This window comes from Helianthus annuus, chromosome 15 (genome assembly GCF_002127325.2).
Source record: "Helianthus annuus cultivar XRQ/B chromosome 15, HanXRQr2.0-SUNRISE, whole genome shotgun sequence".
Taxonomy (NCBI): Eukaryota; Viridiplantae; Streptophyta; class Magnoliopsida; order Asterales; family Asteraceae; genus Helianthus; species Helianthus annuus.
Window position 1 is genome coordinate 83,381,278 of NC_035447.2, and position 16,566 is coordinate 83,397,843.

The following is a 16,566-nucleotide window of genomic DNA, read 5'->3' on the forward strand; positions in this document are numbered from 1 at the left end:
TCTACGTTTTGATGTAAATTTTATTTTATTTTTCCGGAAATTAGTCGGGTTAAATATAATATGTTTTCGTGCTTATTTTTATGTACGTTTTCAATTGTTCTACGTTTGACGTAAATTTTGTTCGGGAACGCGTCAGGTCAAATATAAGATGTTTTCATTAAACGTATAAATGCGAGTCACTTTACGTTTCAACAATATCGCAACGCGTCGTATCATTCTTTAACTAAAAAAAATATTTTCTTACGTGCTTCTTTTTATGCACATGTCGACATAAATTCAAGTTGGTTTATGCTTCGACGTAATTTTTTTTTTCAGAAATATGTCGTATCAAATATGATACGTTTTCATGGTTATTTTTATTTACGTTTTCTATTAGTCTACATTTTGACGTAATTTTTTCCAGAATCCAGTCAGGTCAAATATATTATGTTTTCATTATATTGTACAAATTTGAGATACTTGTAGGTCCGTGTTTCGGATCCAATCCGTGATTTTCATGTTTATGTTCAAAGATGGAAGAGATAAGAGAGATGATAACAAACAAACTTTGTATTAATCCGGTAGTAAACATTACAAGTCGGCCCGGTTACATGACAACCGAACTAATACCAAAGAAGTATACATCCGGGGAGAAACCAAGTGGTGATTTCTCCCGGTGAGGTCTCAGACCTCCATTCACTCTCTAGCACACACTTGTGCTCTCACTCTTGTGTTTTACAAGACAAGGTGTTGGTATTTATACCAAACACAGGTTGCACAGTCGAAGGATAACACTGACTGGTCGATAGATCATCTGTCGACCATCCAGCTTTCGAAAGATACACACATGCCGCGAAGGATACCATATCCTTCGAGGTCCATCTTCAACCTTCGATGGATATCTTTCGAGCTCATCGAAGGATATCAACAATCCTTCGATGCCCTATCCTTCGACACCAACATAAGCAACCATAACTTGTCTAGCAAACACACACACGGTCAACCGAATAACCCTCTCGTTTGACCACTTCAAACGAGCGGGTCTACATGTTCGATAGACCATTTCACTAACTATTACAAATTCAGCGTAAAATAATAACTAATCTATTCGACAAGCATCGGACACAAAATCTGCATCAACAAATTCCCCCTTGTCCGTTGCTGTCGAATGCTGAAAATGCAACTGCAATCGATCTTCAGTCAAGTATTCAGCTTCTCTGTGTTAACAAATTCCCCCTTGACCGATGATCCAGGTAAGTAGTATCTTGATGCTCATTGTAAAATATTTCCCCCTCAGGGTGCGCGCTTCCGTGTTGAGTGTTGTGCAATTTCCTCAAAGGACTCAATTGACCGATCTTCCGCTGATCTTCCAATACTCCAACCGGCATTTGATAAGGGTTCCATTCTTTAACAACTGCATCAAGTCTTGATCTTCAAGCATACTACATTGATAGAGATTTCTGGTGAACTGTCTTCTGTAAACCGTCTTTGTGGAATCGACCAAGTAATGCACTTTAATCTTCAGCATCAACACTCAGGAAAGTCAGCTAGACCAAGTGTATCCCTTGCAAGCTCAAACAAACGGCACGCTTAGTTGAACTACATCCAGATCTCATTGTCTCGCCTTTGTGAAGTCGACCATGTAATGCACTACGGATCTTCAGCATCAGTACCCAGGAAGTCAGCTTGACCAAGTACATCGTTTGCAAACTCAACGAATTGAGTTACCCCCAGATCCCTGTAAAATCCCAAAGAAACATCAAACCCAAAACCGAATCCTGCAGGTCTTCAGCCTTGAATTATCAACTTCCATAAAGATTCCCCAGGTCTTCAGTAAACAGCGCTTTGAAACAACTGTCGACTTTAGATACCTGTATGTTTCCGTGCAAAACCCTTCACGCTGGCTGGAGAATTAATTAAAATCCTCAAATATGTGTCTGTGCAAAACATTCCACGCAGAACCCCCTTGTCTCACCAGAAAATCACAAACTCTACCACCTGTGATTGCGTTTAGAAATTTACCGAAGAAATTCAACATTTGAAAATTTTTATCCCCCCATTTCTTTGGTAAAATCTCTAAACCTTAACAGATTCTTTCCACTTCAAAGAAACTGTCGTCAAATGTTCACCAATTCCCTCCACTGAGCGGAACTGTCATCAATCTTCATTGACTGTTCTCGGTTCCGAAAATTCACGAACATGACTTTCTTCTTTGCATAATCTAGTTGAATAAGAACGTCCCCTGGTACCCCGTAGGATCTGACTTGTATCCCCCCAAAGACCAAAGTCTTTGTGAACTCGTTAGGACCGGTATAGACGTTCCAGGTTCATACGTACGTCTTCAAATGCGAGAATATGACAATAAACAAAATCCTTTCGAACATTTCCGAATAACCGGTAACAATCATAAATTTTGATGCGCGGAAGCGAACATATCGTGTTGTTTTTGGGCGAAAAGTTCGGGGAGTCGGTCGTCCCCTCCCGCCCTACTTAAGCTGGGCCCATGGTGAATAGTACTTTGACTCTTTTTTTTTGTATTTTTTTTGTTTCTTTTAATACTTTTACCCTTCAACTTTAAGTATTGACAGTTATAACAACTTAACTTTGCATTGAGTTTTACGTGTTTATTTGTATGTATGTATCAGTATAAATATTCAAGTTGATTTTCGTTTTGACGTAAATTTGTTCAGTTCGTCTACGTTTTGATGTAAATTTTATTTTATTTTTCCGGAAATTAGTCGGGTTAAATATAATATGTTTTCGTGCTTATTTTTATGTACGTTTTCAATTGTTCTACGTTTGACGTAAATTTTGTTCGGGAACGCGTCAGGTCAAATATAAGATGTTTTCATTAAACGTATAAATGCGAGTCACTTTACGTTTCAACAATATCGCAACGCGTCGTATCATTCTTTAACTAAAAAAAATATTTTCTTACGTGCTTCTTTTTATGCACATGTCGACATAAATTCAAGTTGGTTTATGCTTCGACGTAATTTTTTTTTTCAGAAATATGTCGTATCAAATATGATACGTTTTCATGGTTATTTTTATTTACGTTTTCTATTAGTCTACATTTTGACGTAATTTTTTCCAGAATCCAGTCAGGTCAAATATATTATGTTTTCATTATATTGTACAAATTTGAGATACTGTACATTTCAACATCACGGTAACGCGTTACATTTCCATTTAAATTTTGTTAAAATTCGAGTCGCCCCCTCCGCGGAACACGGGTATAGCCCACTAGTTCATCACAAAAACCAACTGTGGATTAAATATCAAAAATGTATTTTTAAGTATACTTTCCTCAGTTTAACTAAAGATTTATGGATTTCTTTTGGAAAAAGTGCTACTTATTGGCAAAAGGTAAATAATACAAACAAAAAAGCAAGAAAAGCGGAAAGAGAAGATTATTATACAATCAAATAAATTACTAACAGTGTTAAACTGTCATTGTACACAATAGTTATATTTTTTTATTTCTTAGTGGATGGATTGAAGAGTTAGAGACCTATAATAAATGAAAAAAAGAGAGAATTTAATTAAATATAAAAATGAAGAATTCCATCATGAGATACTAGGGCTTTTCACAAGTCGAATCGAACTGATCGGACATTTGCTTGTGTTCGATTCGTTTACAAATTAAACCGAATCAAGCATTTTTTCAACCGAGCCACAGTCGAACGTGCGTCTTTCGAACCAACGTCGAGCAAGTATCGAGCGTCACATGACAAATAGAAAAGTGACGACGGGGTTGTTAGTTTTTCGAGTAAAGTGTGGTTTTCATCCCTAAGGTTTCGTCCAATTAAAACACAACTATAAATTTACGAAATAACGAGTAGAAAAAATACTCAACTTGTTCTACCGAGATCATCTGAGCGGAAAGATGAGTCGTGGATCGCTTGAAGTGGACCTTTGATCTATAAGAAGTTTGAAATCGAATGAACCGGTTGAAGCAAAACCTTAGGGAGTTGGCATCTTGACGACGGAGAATTTAAATACTGATAGTTGATGCGGTGTTTTAATTAGGATTATGTAATTCTGAATTAAATGGCGGGTCGACACTTGAGTATCGATCGACGCTTCACATTTCGGTATTTTGACATTTTGACTCAATTACTCTGGATTATTAGACACTAGACTATTGGTATCAGTCTTCAATTCTATAATTAAATGGGCTCTAGTTGGATCTTGGACCAAACATTGTTAATAATCGCCTCTAGTTGTTTTATTAATGTATACATATATATTAAAAAAAAATTCGAGCCAACCGAGTCGAACCGAACTGAGCGGACATTTGCTCATACTCGGTTCGTTTCAAACCGAACCGCTCCGAACCGAGCGCCTTTTTCAATCGAGCAGAATCGAACGAGCAAATTCCGAACATTTTTCAATCAAGCGTCGAGCAATTTGCACAGACACCTTCATATAATATATAATTTTTAGAGTCAATTGTGGTAAAATTGTATGTATAAACTTATATATTTGGTTTCAACCGTTTACTCATCCGTTATTTAATTGATCTTTCTCATTAACAAACACTAACAGTTAAAAAGGGACTACCCACAAAGAATTAGAAAGGACTCATGAGAAGAAAAAAAAAAAAAAAGCGAGTTTTAGCTTCATTCATTTTGAAAGACTTAACAAATGGATCAAAAGAAAGTTGGGTTAGAAGATATTATTTTAAAGAAATTTTACCACGCACGTACTTAAACTAGTATGATGATAAGTTATAAATTTATTTCTTGAATTATATAACGAGAAATTCACTGAAAAAAGTTAGTACTTGGATTTGATCTAAATATACTTGCATATACTAATATATATAATTTTTCAACTCTTACCAATAAACTAATTATATTATATTTTATTACAAGAACAAACATTGATAAAAGAAGATGGTTGTTATGCTAGAAGAAGTTATAATAAAAATCTAAAACTAAAATTTTACTGGAGAATCAACAAAGTAACCAAAATACTCAAAAGATATGCAACATTGATCATCATGTCTTCAACAAAGATGAAACCGAAGGCGAAAACAGTTAAACACAAACTAAGATACGAGTTGTAACAAATTTATTTCGGCATCCAAACACTTGATCTCGAGCTCTACTATCAATTTGTCTTCTTATTAGCCGCACCCATCGCGAAGAACTCTGTAATGACTTCAAGCGGCATGCCTTTGGTCTCGGGCACTCTAAAATAAACAAAAAACCAAGAAATAGTGCACACGATTGCGTAGATTCCAAAAGCACCCGCGAGCCCAATGGTGGTGAGCAACACTGGAAGCGTGTAAGTGACGATAATGTCTCCAATCCAAAATGTAAGTGCACATATGGCGATACAAAGACCTCTAACACGAGTTGGGAAGATCTCAGAGCAAAGGGTGTTGGGGATCGGCCCGAACCCCATCACAAAGGTGCAGAAATAGACTACAACACTTATTGTGGAAATGACTGCATGAGAAACTGAGTCCATTTCAATCACATTACTCAAAACTAGCACAATCAGTGATGCCAAAAGAACGGGTAGTGTAGCTAACAGCAGCATCCTGCACAAAATACGCATATTGTAATAAGGGTGGCTGACACGACACGAAAATAATCAAGTTTTTAATTGTCATATTTAACACATTCCATGTTTGGGTTGACATGTTTAATTACCTTCGGCCCGCTACATCTATAAGTTTCATGGCAACACCAATGCTAGGAAGCATCAAGAGTGTTGTGACACCACTAATCAGAAAAGAAGCCGATTCTGAACCGATGCCCATGTTCGACAAAAGAATCCCAACCCCTGCTTGTTCAAGAATTTGAGGAGTGTAATACAAAACGCCGTTAATGCCGGAAAACTGTTTAAATTCAAAAGCGAAATCAGTTACTAGAACAATCGGTTATCGACCCAATTATAAGTAAACGGGTAATCAAACATAACAATTCACCTGTTGTAGTATTTGAATCCCAACACCAACAATCAATGCTTGTTTAACACCAGGCTCGGAAAGATCAGCCCAACTCGTCGCATCTTTAGTAGACGGCGGCGCCTTGATCAGACCCGACTGAATCGGGTTCTGACCCATCGTATCATCTAAACAAAGAACTGATCTACTAACAAGAGCCGAGGCCCGAACCGCGTCTCCGTCACCTGCAACCGGGAGCGAAGCAATGGACCCGCGTCTGGATTCTGCACCACCCTCCTGGTGCAAGTATATCCGCTGCAACCCACCCGCTTTCTTCCCGTCTTCGGTCTTTCTATACGCCAATTGCCACCCACCACCAATCCCCATCGCACTATTCGCCTCGCTAGGCTGACCCGCGTTTAACATACTCCTAGAAACCGGAGCGATCATGTCTTTATCTACACCAGTTGAATTACGCGATAGCAACGGGCTTTTTACATTATCATCAGTTTCGTCCCCGGATAAGTTCCCCTTTTCATGATTACTCTCTACATCCCAGTTATCGGGTTTATGCTGATCGCCATGAAACATGCTTCCGAAATTTGGAAAGATCATGCTTCCGGTTTCATTTTGTTTCTCGTGAACACTTCCGAATAGAGTCACCATTGGATCCATCATGTGTGCAACCACGCTGCCTTGACGCGATGCCATGAATAAAGAACTTTGGCCCCTAACGGGCTTAGCGACCCATGACTGACCCTCTTCTGCACCGTATAGTTTGATCTCGTCTTTCTCTTCGACGTGATCTTCGCTAAGCTCGTTGTCAGCGTTGATCACGTACTCTTCTACTGAGGTTTCGCCTCCCACTTCTAGACCTTCAACTAGTAATGCCATTTCACCTGAAAAAAAAAACGGCATTCGGGTAGTTTTATAAATCGTTCTTCTATCCAAAATTCGCTGAAAGAGCCGCTGTAGGGGTGTGATATATGACACGACATGAATCTAACATGAGATTTGCATGTTTGGGTTTAGTGTAAACGGGTTCAGGTCAGCTTCTGATCAAACCACCCACAACCAAATTTAGCTACGCGGGTTAGGTGCGGGTTGACCCGTTTAACATGGTTATTTTTTTTAATGTGTTTTTTCGTCATAACTTAAAAGCTAAAACAAAATTTGGCTATCAGATTTAATAACTTACATGTAACTGTTTTATATACAATTGTATTATTTTTTGTGAATTTATAATTAAAGTAATAATAAGAAAAAATGAAAAAAAAAAAATGGGTTAACGGGTCATGTTGTGTCAACATGAATACCGGTGTAGTGTTCAGGTACACGTGTCTGACACGATTTTCAAGTCTGGGTTAAATTTGTGGGTTCGACCCGTCAACAACAACACGACCCGTTTAGCACCCCTACCGTTGGAAGGGACAACACTAATAGAAACAGTTCTAGAAACGAACCCGAGACATCTTCTTTGCCACGAAGCGCCTGCAGGACCATTCTCGCCTCATCCATCTTACCTTTACTGACCAACCACCGAGGAGATTCGGGCAAGAAGAACACGGCCAGTATAAAGTATGCAATGGAAGGTAACGAAAGGACCCCGAGCATTAGTCTCCAACTGGCATCGGATTTTAACGACATAAAGAACACCATTGTATACGCTAAACACATCCCAATACTACCCGTAAACTGTGGGAGGGTATTCAACAGTCCCCTAATATCCGAAGGGGCAGTTTCGGAGATATAAAGGGGAACAAGTGTCACAGCTAGACCGATCCCGAATCCATCAAGAAGTCTTGCTACTAGCAAAACATACACATTTGGAGACCAAAACATTACTAGACCACTAATAAAGTAAAACACTGAAGATATCACGAGCATTGGACGCCTTCCTATAGCGTCAGCTACAGATCCTGAGAATGTAGTTATCACTGTTGCGCCGATTAATGACATAGCGACGATTAGCCCTTCGATCGTTGGTTGTGTTTCTAAATGGAATTCTTTTTTGATGTAAAGAACAGCTCCTGCACCATTAGATTATAGTAAATACTAAAGGTACTGGTGGGGTCCGTAAGTTTTCCTTGACAGGTTCTCATGGATACAAAAAAAAAAAAAAATCAAATATCTAAGGACAAAACTGTGAAATTACTTTATTAACCCTATGTACCTGCGATTGTGGCGTTATCCCATCCTTGCAACATGTTGCCAATTGCCGCGGCAATGGCTACATACACAGCTCCCCTGTCCGACATTTTCGCTTTTCTTAACGTAAGAACATTAACCAGATTTCTTAAAAGTGATCCGATCGTTGTACCTTCATGATTCCACAAAACAACATAAATCTAAAAGCAAATTGAAAATAAAATGAATCTTTTTCTTTTTTATCTTTTTTTATACAGCAAAAGAGGAATGTGCATTCAGACCCTTTGGACATAACATTCTAGCATTCTGCAATGTAAAAAACAATTAAAAAAAAACCTAATTTTTAAAACAAAAGCAAACCAATTATAGCAAAAAAAAAAAAAGATCAATGATCAGAACTAAAATCAAACAATTCCACAAAACTAACAACTTAATAAAGATCAATAAGTGATAAAAAAAAATTATTTCATATATCAAAATCACAAAAGGGTATCTCAAAAACATACATGACAATCTTCACAACCAAAGGTTTTAATATTCTTAAATATGCATAAAACTCACCAATGAACAACCATACTTAAATCAAGATTCATCAACATTCAAGAAAAGGATACTAGTGAACAACCACTAGCATGTGAACAAGACCCATGATCACAAATCTAAACAAAGTTATAAGTTTTTTTTTTTTTTTTTTGTGATTTGTTAAAAGTGAAGAGAGAGATGGGGGGAGAAAGAAGAGGGGATGAAGTGGTCATAAAGTTATACCAGTTCTTGAGGGGGTGTAGTTTACATGTGGAATCCGAAGAACATGTTGTGATTTGATGATGGGGTATGTATGAATATGATGATGTTTTCATATGAAGATCCTAAATTTAATGATGGGTCTCTCTCCCAAAAACATGGAAACGTGCAATGGGAGCCTAAATTGTGTTGCATCACGTTGTTATGGAATTATTATGGGCAGGGTATGCCTCATGGGTTCTTTGGGTTGTGACATGTGGAGTCCCCAAATGTTGTTTAGGTTTTTGGTATAAATTAATTGCATTTACTCCTTTTTATTTATTTATTTTAATCGACCTTTTTAACGCCAAGTTTCTTTTAATTCATGCCGTTTGTGGGACTTAGACTCAAGATCCCCCTCTTGCAAACTCAAGTGTTTAAAGTCTTTGTCATTGTCAATGAACCAAACCACCCATTGTCAATGACACATGTAGATTTTGGAGAGAGTTTCAAAGTGTTATAGTTATAAAACTACTAGGTAGCATAATGCAACTGTAAAAGGGTAGGATTGCCTTTTCACATGGTTATTAAACAGGCATTAACGGTTAGGTGCCAGAGTGTGACGAAAATTCCACCACAGGGTGCCATTATGCAAAAAATGGAAGATAGGGTTTCAAGGTCCAATTTAGAGCAAACCATAGCAAATTGCACTTTACTCTAAACCTAATATACCAATTAATCCCTTTACGCAAAAAAATAGGGATTTTTATATATTTCCCCCTCCTAAGCCTCCTTATTACGTATTTCCCCAAACTATAAAATCAATTACATATTTCCCCTTTTTTTGAGAAATTACCCAATTACCCTCAAATAACTCATCTTCTTCATCATTCATGTGTATCGAATTATTAAAGCAGAGTATCTTTGTGCCATTAACCATGAACTTGACTTTGTGTCATTCGAACTATTAAAGTAGAGTATCTTTGTGCCATTAACCATGAACTTAATTTCTTCCATTATTATCGAATTATTAAAGGTGCCATTATTATCGAACTATGATAAATATTTTTTATTCTAAGCTGTAGCTTCCTGTGAAATATGAATATTGATCGAAAATTCTCAAAGTGAATTCAGAATATATCAATCTTGAAACTACAGTGTCTTCTTGAATTCTGATAGATTACATCAACATATTCCTTTTTTTTTTTTTTTTGTAATTTTAAAGAATATGAACAATGAACTCAAACTGCTTTCTAGGTCATATTTGCATAATGTTATGATAAATATCTATAAACATACATCTAGTCCCGTCCCATTGTTTTGTTTCCACTTTTAAAGTTTTCTTGTCTATGATTTATGTTCATCAGGTGTTTTATATGGAAGATGATATAGATGATATTGAAAATAATTCATTTACACAAACTTGGGAGGATGGGGCAGAATCACCAATAGTACTTGAGAATGTTGTTAACTGATGGGAATCTGGTATGAGAGGGAATTATAGGTATTCTTAAGGGGCTAAAGTGTAATATGGGGGTAGTATAAGTAATAGAGAATAAGGCGTGTTAGGGATAGGATTGAGTTTGTTAGTTCGTTAGGGCTCCTGCGATGTGCAGTGAGAGAGGGCTACGCCCTGGATTATCTTTGTAATTATTCCTTTACGTATTCAGCAATACTACTATCGTTTTGTCCTTGTTCCTATTATCTTCTCTAAATTCAATCATTTCATATCCGATCTCTATCATTGGTCCGACCTGCCTGTGACCTGTCGTTCATCAGCATGGAAACCCTAGTTCATAATTTTCGGTTGGATGTCCATGAACAACAGATTAAACAACTTCAAGCTGATGTTACAGAAATCAAAACCACTTTGAAGGCATTAGAAGAGCATCGCGCTGAATCCCGTGAGTTTAGAAAGGTGTTTCTCGCTTGGATTCAACATCAGGAGACGAGGTCTGATGATAGTTTGTCAGGATCTGGATCTCTGTCGTTTTTTCCAAATCCACCTTCAGATCTGCAACTTGACTGTGTGGTGGATCGTCACTCTGATTCTCTTCCTAATCCTCCACCTTCTTCTCTCTTAGAGCAATTGGAGTCTATCATCGCCAGATCTGAAGAACGCCTGGGGAAATCGCGGCTGCACAATGGATGTGGCTCCAGATCTAGGCCAGATAGTGTTAATTGGGCCTTATCACCTGCTGAAAACGCGTTTGTACATGACCAATTTGAAGAAGTTTCAGACAATCATGGCAATCCGCTGATGAATATTCATTCGGATTCAACTTTTTCCGGCGGTTCCGCGGATCCTTTGATCCAATCTCCGTCATCTCTCCCTAATTCTCCGTCAATATTAGCTCCAGGTAAGGCTATGCTTTCTAGATCTGAAGAAAACTCAATTGGCCTTGGTTGTTTGTTGTCGCATAGCTCTAATGGGGTCATGACGAGTGGCTTACAAGGGATATTGGGCTCCGGCACAGTGGTGGGCCATGGTGAGGAGCAGCAACTTATTGTGGGCCCGGACTCTCCAGATTTGGGCCTGTTATGTGAGAAAACTCCTCCAGCCAGATTTGGCTCCAATATGGTTGGGTTGCAATGGAATTCAAATTCACTTGTGGGCGGGCCCACCCAATCTGTTGGTCGACTCGGGAGTTCTGAGGATTTCCTACTCACTGTACTTCTGTTTCAGCGACCTCCACCATTGGAAAAACAGATTCTGATGGCAATGGTGGTGTCTACGTTCAAAATTGGCGATAAACGCCTTGGTTGGAAAGGCGGTACAATACGTTTGTTTTTTTGTCCATATGTCACACTTCACAATTCCGTTATCGAGTTACTTGTTGAATCCTATCATTTCTGGGTGGTGCATGGGCAGGGTCGGCCACCAGACGTCGTAGCCGATCACAGTCTTGAGGACAAGACTGTTTTGAAGGGGGGAGTAATGATGGGAATCTGGTATGAGAGGGAATTATAGGTATTCTTAAGGGGCTAAAGTGTAATATGGGGGTAGTATAAGTAATAGAGAATAAGGCGTGTTAGGGATAGGATTGAGTTTGTTAGTTCGTTAGGGCTCCTGCGATGTGCAGTGAGAGAGGGCTACGCCCTGGATTATCTTTGTAATTGTTCCTTTACGTATTCAGCAATACTACTATCGTTTTGTCCTTGTTCCTATTATCTTCTCTAAATTCAATCATTTCATATCCGATCTCTATCATTAACCAAGGATCAACTAAGTATAAGATAAAATTATAATATGGAGGTTACTTTCGGGTAAATATGTAATTGATTTTACATATTAGAATGGGGAAATATGTAGATATTCATTTGATAGTTCATTAAGGGTAAAATAGTCATAAATAAGAGTCATTTAAATAAAAAGGGGAAATATTGTAATATATATGAGTTAGGGAGGGGAAATACGTAATTGATTTTATGGTTTGGGGAAATATGTAATAAGGAGACTTAGGAGGGGGAAATATGTAAAAATCCCAAAAAAAAATATACCAATTAATCAATAAGAAGCTAGTTTTTTTTAATAATATTGTTATTTTCTTTGCATGCCATCACTCTTACCAATTTCCAACATACATCACCTCTACTCACATGGCATCACTGCCCACATAAACAAAGAATCGATTGACATTGCTCAATTTAATCCCTACTGGCACCACCATGTGCTAGCACCTGTTGCCATTGCTTCCATTCTAGTAGTTTTTCAACAAGTGTGGTTTAATTCAGGAGATCTTTGTGTTCAATACAGTAGATCTTTGCAGGTTTAATTCAGGAGCCGCGTAGGGGGTGGGTGGTGCTGCACCCCCGGCCGAGACCCGATTCTTTTGGGGGCTTAAATTCTTTAAATTTTTATATATATATTTAAAAAATGTAAAACTGAAAAATTTATTGGACTCTTCCTGTAATAAGCTAATCTTATAACTTATTGGCCCAAATAACTTTATTTTTATCCATGTCTAAAATCTTACAACGTATTGGGCCCCATGTCCATTATCCAAACATATATCTAATGTAATTAATAATAAAAATTTTTAAAAAAATTAAAAAAAAAAAAAAAACTAAAAACTAAAAATCGAATATTGATGGTGATGAACTTTATATGAAATTAAAGTTATTTGACACATTAAAAACCTGTGAATTCCCCTGTAATTTTTTTTTATGTTTATTGCTATAACGTTAAGCGTCGTTTAAAAAATAGTTTGTATAATTCATCAGGCCAAACGACGCTCCAGCTTGAGTAGAACACTTACTAGGGGTTAGACTCATCATAATCAGCGTGTTATGATTAGGTTTTGTTCGTCTATATAGCCATTTTACCTTCACAAAAAGAATAGGGGAGCAAGGGCAAGAAGGAGATAGCGATAGACAACATGAAAACTGAATTAATCAAAAAAAGTTCAACATATAAAGGGAGACAACACAACAACATACAACTCGAAAGAAAATAACAATGTTCTCGTTTCGATTGAAACATACGTAGAAACTAACGACTTCCTTGTCTCGTCAGCAATAACACTAGATTGAGCTTCTCTCAACTTGAAAACATTCTCAATGACCGAGAGTTCTGTGGCCGTAGTGTCTGACCCACAAAACGCAGTCCAGTCATTCACGGTTAACCCACCGGCGATCACTTCACTACCACGGTTAACCGTGCCCGCAACCAAAGGGACCTGCAAGAGAGTCGAGAGCTCTTCCAAGTCTTCAACTGATGTGTGGGGATGAACCAACCCACCTCTGTTTGAAAATGCACAATAACTCCCCACAAGAACATTCCCTGCAATTGTTTGTCTAAAAACTTCCACACCGAGAACATCAGCTATCATTTCCTCGGTTTCCTGAACACAAATTTCACCCCCGCGTTTCAGAAACAAATTTCACAAACACGAATTTGACATGAACCCCATAATCATGCCACACATGAACCTGAATCCGAACACAATACGAGTTTTCATGGGTTGACACTAGCATGACCCGTTTAACCTAAATTTTATCTTATTTTACCTTTTTGCATATTAATACTCAAAGATAACAGATTTGCAACAAAAGTTAGAAATGTATATAATTAATTCCGTTTAATCTATAAAACTTGATAATCGTATTATTTATTTTTTTACATTTGGGAAAATTTTAGTTATGATGTAAAACACATTTTAAAAATAAGTAATGAACAATTTAAACGAGTTACCCCACGAACCCGCCAGGTTGACCCAAATACGACCTGTTTAGCTAAATGTGTTTGCAGGTTTGACTAGAAACTGACCCGAAAACATTTAGACTAAAGCCAAACGCGTGAATGTCGTGATATATTAGAAATTCACGCCCTTATTATTAATTGTGGTCACCTTGTCAAGATCGGTATGCGTAAGAGCAACATGATCATTGCATGCCATGCAATTACCAAGAGCAGATAACCTCTCGTTAATCCGTTGAACAACAACTGCATCAGGCAGGCTGTTCTTCAAGTGTTGAAGCTCTATAAACCGATTAAACCATATGAACACAAGATTAATAAATAGATTATGAAATCGATGCATCTATTTGATATTTCAAATAGAATTATGTAATATGAACTTACCTTGGTCGGTAGTAGTATGAGGCAAGAGAAGACCTTTCTTATTTCCTACAATAGAATAACTAAAATCAGTAATCAAAGTTGGCCCGTGTTGTAACAGAGGCTGAAAAACTTGCAAATTATCTACCAATGCAAAGCCTTCCGATTATCCTTGTACCGCCAATGGAAGTTTTAACGACAGGAATAGTATCAGCTAACTCGGACTCAAAAACGCTGCAAACCGACATCCAACTTCTTGTAACGTGTTCATAAATAAGAGATTACAACACCAATCACATGAACAAACCTGTAGAAGCTATCAGAGCCTTCGTTTGCTACCAAGCAGTAAGAATTGGTCAGCTTGGTGAATACGCCAATTTCACATGAGTTTTCAAACCGTAGCCCTGAAAAACAGGTGCACCATTAGACGAGTGATTTAGAATCACCATGTAATTTCCACATACCATTTTTGGGGGTTTTAGACATATTTTAGGCTTATTTAGGTCTAGTTTAGGGCCGGTTCCATGCCATTTTTGCACATTTGAAGCCAGTTTGCCGGATTTTGCAGAATTTTCGCAGAACTTACAGGATTTGGAAAAAATCTCGCCGGAATCTGGCCAGAATCTCACGCATAGGTTGCCAGAGCGCCTGGATTGTAGCAAGGTGTTTTCCTTATGCCTCGCCTTAAGGCCTAGGCGCGTGCCCCAAAGGATTTTGACAACATATGTTTTACCTAACCCTAATGGTTAGCAGGGTAGTGTTGGGTCCAGTGAGTTTTCCGGTAACAGATTCTCACAGTTAACCCAAAATCATGGTTGTAAAAACCCCAACTAGTCTCCGATTAGTCGCCAATTAATCACCAATCGGAGGTTCACCGATTAATGGCCGATTAATCGCTAGGCGGTCAATGACGGTCTTATTCTGGCCAAATTTTGGGCAAATTCCGACCAAATTTCAACCAAACCATATAAATTCTTGCCAGTTACTTTTAAAAAATAGGTCAAGAAGGGGTTAAAACATGTCTACTATTAAAAACTACATATAAAAATGTGTTTGTACACACACACACACACACATATACTTAAATACATATAAAAATCCCAATCCAATTAATTCCGATTAATCCCGATTAATCGCTAGTCGGTACCCCACCGACCGACTAGCGCCTAGCGATTCTTACAACACTGCCCAAAATACATGTCTACTTAGTCTTACTGTGCGAAACACCAACTACACAACATCACTGACATAAATGAAATGTGGCACACAAAATAACTTACTTGTAGCCATATTAAACTGACTAGTAGACGGATGGAATATGGCTCTGGATGCAAGTAACCTTCAAACACAACCAGTCAATAAATAATAAACATATATATTAAAACAAATATAACTGTATCAACTAAATTATAGAATATTTCATATCCCCAGTTTTATACAGATCATATATTCATATGAATCATATCATCAATCTCTAACAATAAACAAACATCGATCTAAGCATGAATTAATCAACAATTCATAACTCAAAATATGTATTTCGATATCGTATCTCGCAAATTAAAGCCTAAAAAACGAAAAAAATGTTGAGATTGCAGTAAAATAAAGATCGGACCTGTGAACACGACGAAGAGTGAAAGATCTTGGAACGATTGTGATGAATTTAAACCACAGGAGCTGTGTGAATCGAATTAGGGTTTTAAAAGTGCGAATCAAGATCAAGAATGAATAATTGATTTTGGGAAGTTGGGCATATGTGTAAATATTTTATAGTTATAGCATTGTTTTGACTTTTTTTTTCTAGTTTTGTTACCGTAACTTGATCAGCAAGTCATATACTTGAACCGCAAGGTCATGGTTTGTCCGGTTGTAGCCGCTTTTATAACTTTACACTGTTTTTCATGAAATATAAAAAAATGTCGGGTTAAAAGAATGTGATACTTTCCATCGTTTTTATAGCCTAGTGATATCTTTGGAATTAGATAAGTTTTTGTGACCAATAGGTCTTGAGTTTGATTCTCTATAGGGTTTTTTTCCATATTTATTGGGTTTTCTTCTAAATTGGTGTATAGGCATTATGCCTAGTAGAGATGGATATGATCGGGTGACTCTACTGATGGCACAATAGTGATCCGAATTTATCGTTAAAAAAATGAAAGTGATACTAGATCACATCACAACTTAGAGCATTCACATCCAAATAACCAAATTATGTGTGTGGTGTTTTTAAAATATAAAGAGTATAAAAAGTGGTTGT

The 16,566-nt window shown here is 37.5% G+C and overlaps 2 protein-coding genes across 3 annotated transcripts; both read right to left on the reverse strand.

Annotated features, from left to right (window-relative positions):
• Positions 1-4,908: 4,908 nt before the first annotated feature.
• On the reverse strand, positions 4,909-8,921 carry LOC110913158 (monosaccharide-sensing protein 2). Of its 2 annotated transcripts, none has more exons than XM_022158006.2 (6): positions 8,591-8,750; positions 8,055-8,201; positions 7,345-7,911; positions 5,924-6,780; positions 5,646-5,833; positions 4,909-5,533 (listed from the first exon to the last, which is right to left on the reverse strand). In XM_022158006.2, exons 2-6 carry the CDS (start codon positions 8,137-8,139, stop codon positions 5,098-5,100), a joined length of 2,133 nt encoding a protein of 710 aa, XP_022013698.1. In that variant the 5' UTR covers positions 8,140-8,201; positions 8,591-8,750; the 3' UTR covers positions 4,909-5,097. The 2 variants fall into 2 exon arrangements, with proteins under 2 accessions (XP_022013698.1, XP_022013703.1); XM_022158011.2 differs by lacking the exon at positions 8,591-8,750 and adding an exon at positions 8,795-8,921 and having other exon boundaries at positions 4,959-5,533.
• Positions 8,922-13,114: 4,193 nt separating this feature from the next.
• On the reverse strand, positions 13,115-16,117 carry LOC110913168 (eukaryotic translation initiation factor 6-2). Its single transcript, XM_022158019.2, has 7 exons — positions 15,925-16,117; positions 15,590-15,648; positions 14,617-14,713; positions 14,458-14,543; positions 14,334-14,378; positions 14,101-14,231; positions 13,115-13,593 (listed from the first exon to the last, which is right to left on the reverse strand). The coding sequence occupies exons 2-7, from the start codon at positions 15,597-15,599 to the stop codon at positions 13,156-13,158; spliced, it is 807 nt and encodes a 268-aa protein (XP_022013711.1). The 5' UTR covers positions 15,600-15,648; positions 15,925-16,117; the 3' UTR covers positions 13,115-13,155.
• Positions 16,118-16,566: the final 449 nt, after the last annotated feature.

Bases quoted from the DNA above. Each gene is read 5' to 3' on its own strand.
- LOC110913158 (XM_022158006.2), bottom strand. From the start codon at position 8,139: ATGTCGGACAGGGGAGCTGTGTATGTAGCCATTGCCGCGGCAATTGGC. The intron at 5,834-5,923 runs GTGAATTGTTAT...GAATTTAAACAG, and splicing joins GGATTCAAATACTACAACAG to TTTTCCGGCATTAACGGCGT. The intron at 5,534-5,645 runs GTAATTAAACAT...TATTTTGTGCAG, and splicing joins ATAGATGTAGCGGGCCGAAG to GATGCTGCTGTTAGCTACAC.
- LOC110913168 (XM_022158019.2), bottom strand. The intron at 14,379-14,457 runs GTAGATAATTTG...ATTCTATTGTAG, and splicing joins AATCGGAAGGCTTTGCATTG to GAAATAAGAAAGGTCTTCTC. The intron at 13,594-14,100 runs GTGACCACAATT...ATTTGTGTTCAG, and splicing joins CGCATACCGATCTTGACAAG to GAAACCGAGGAAATGATAGC.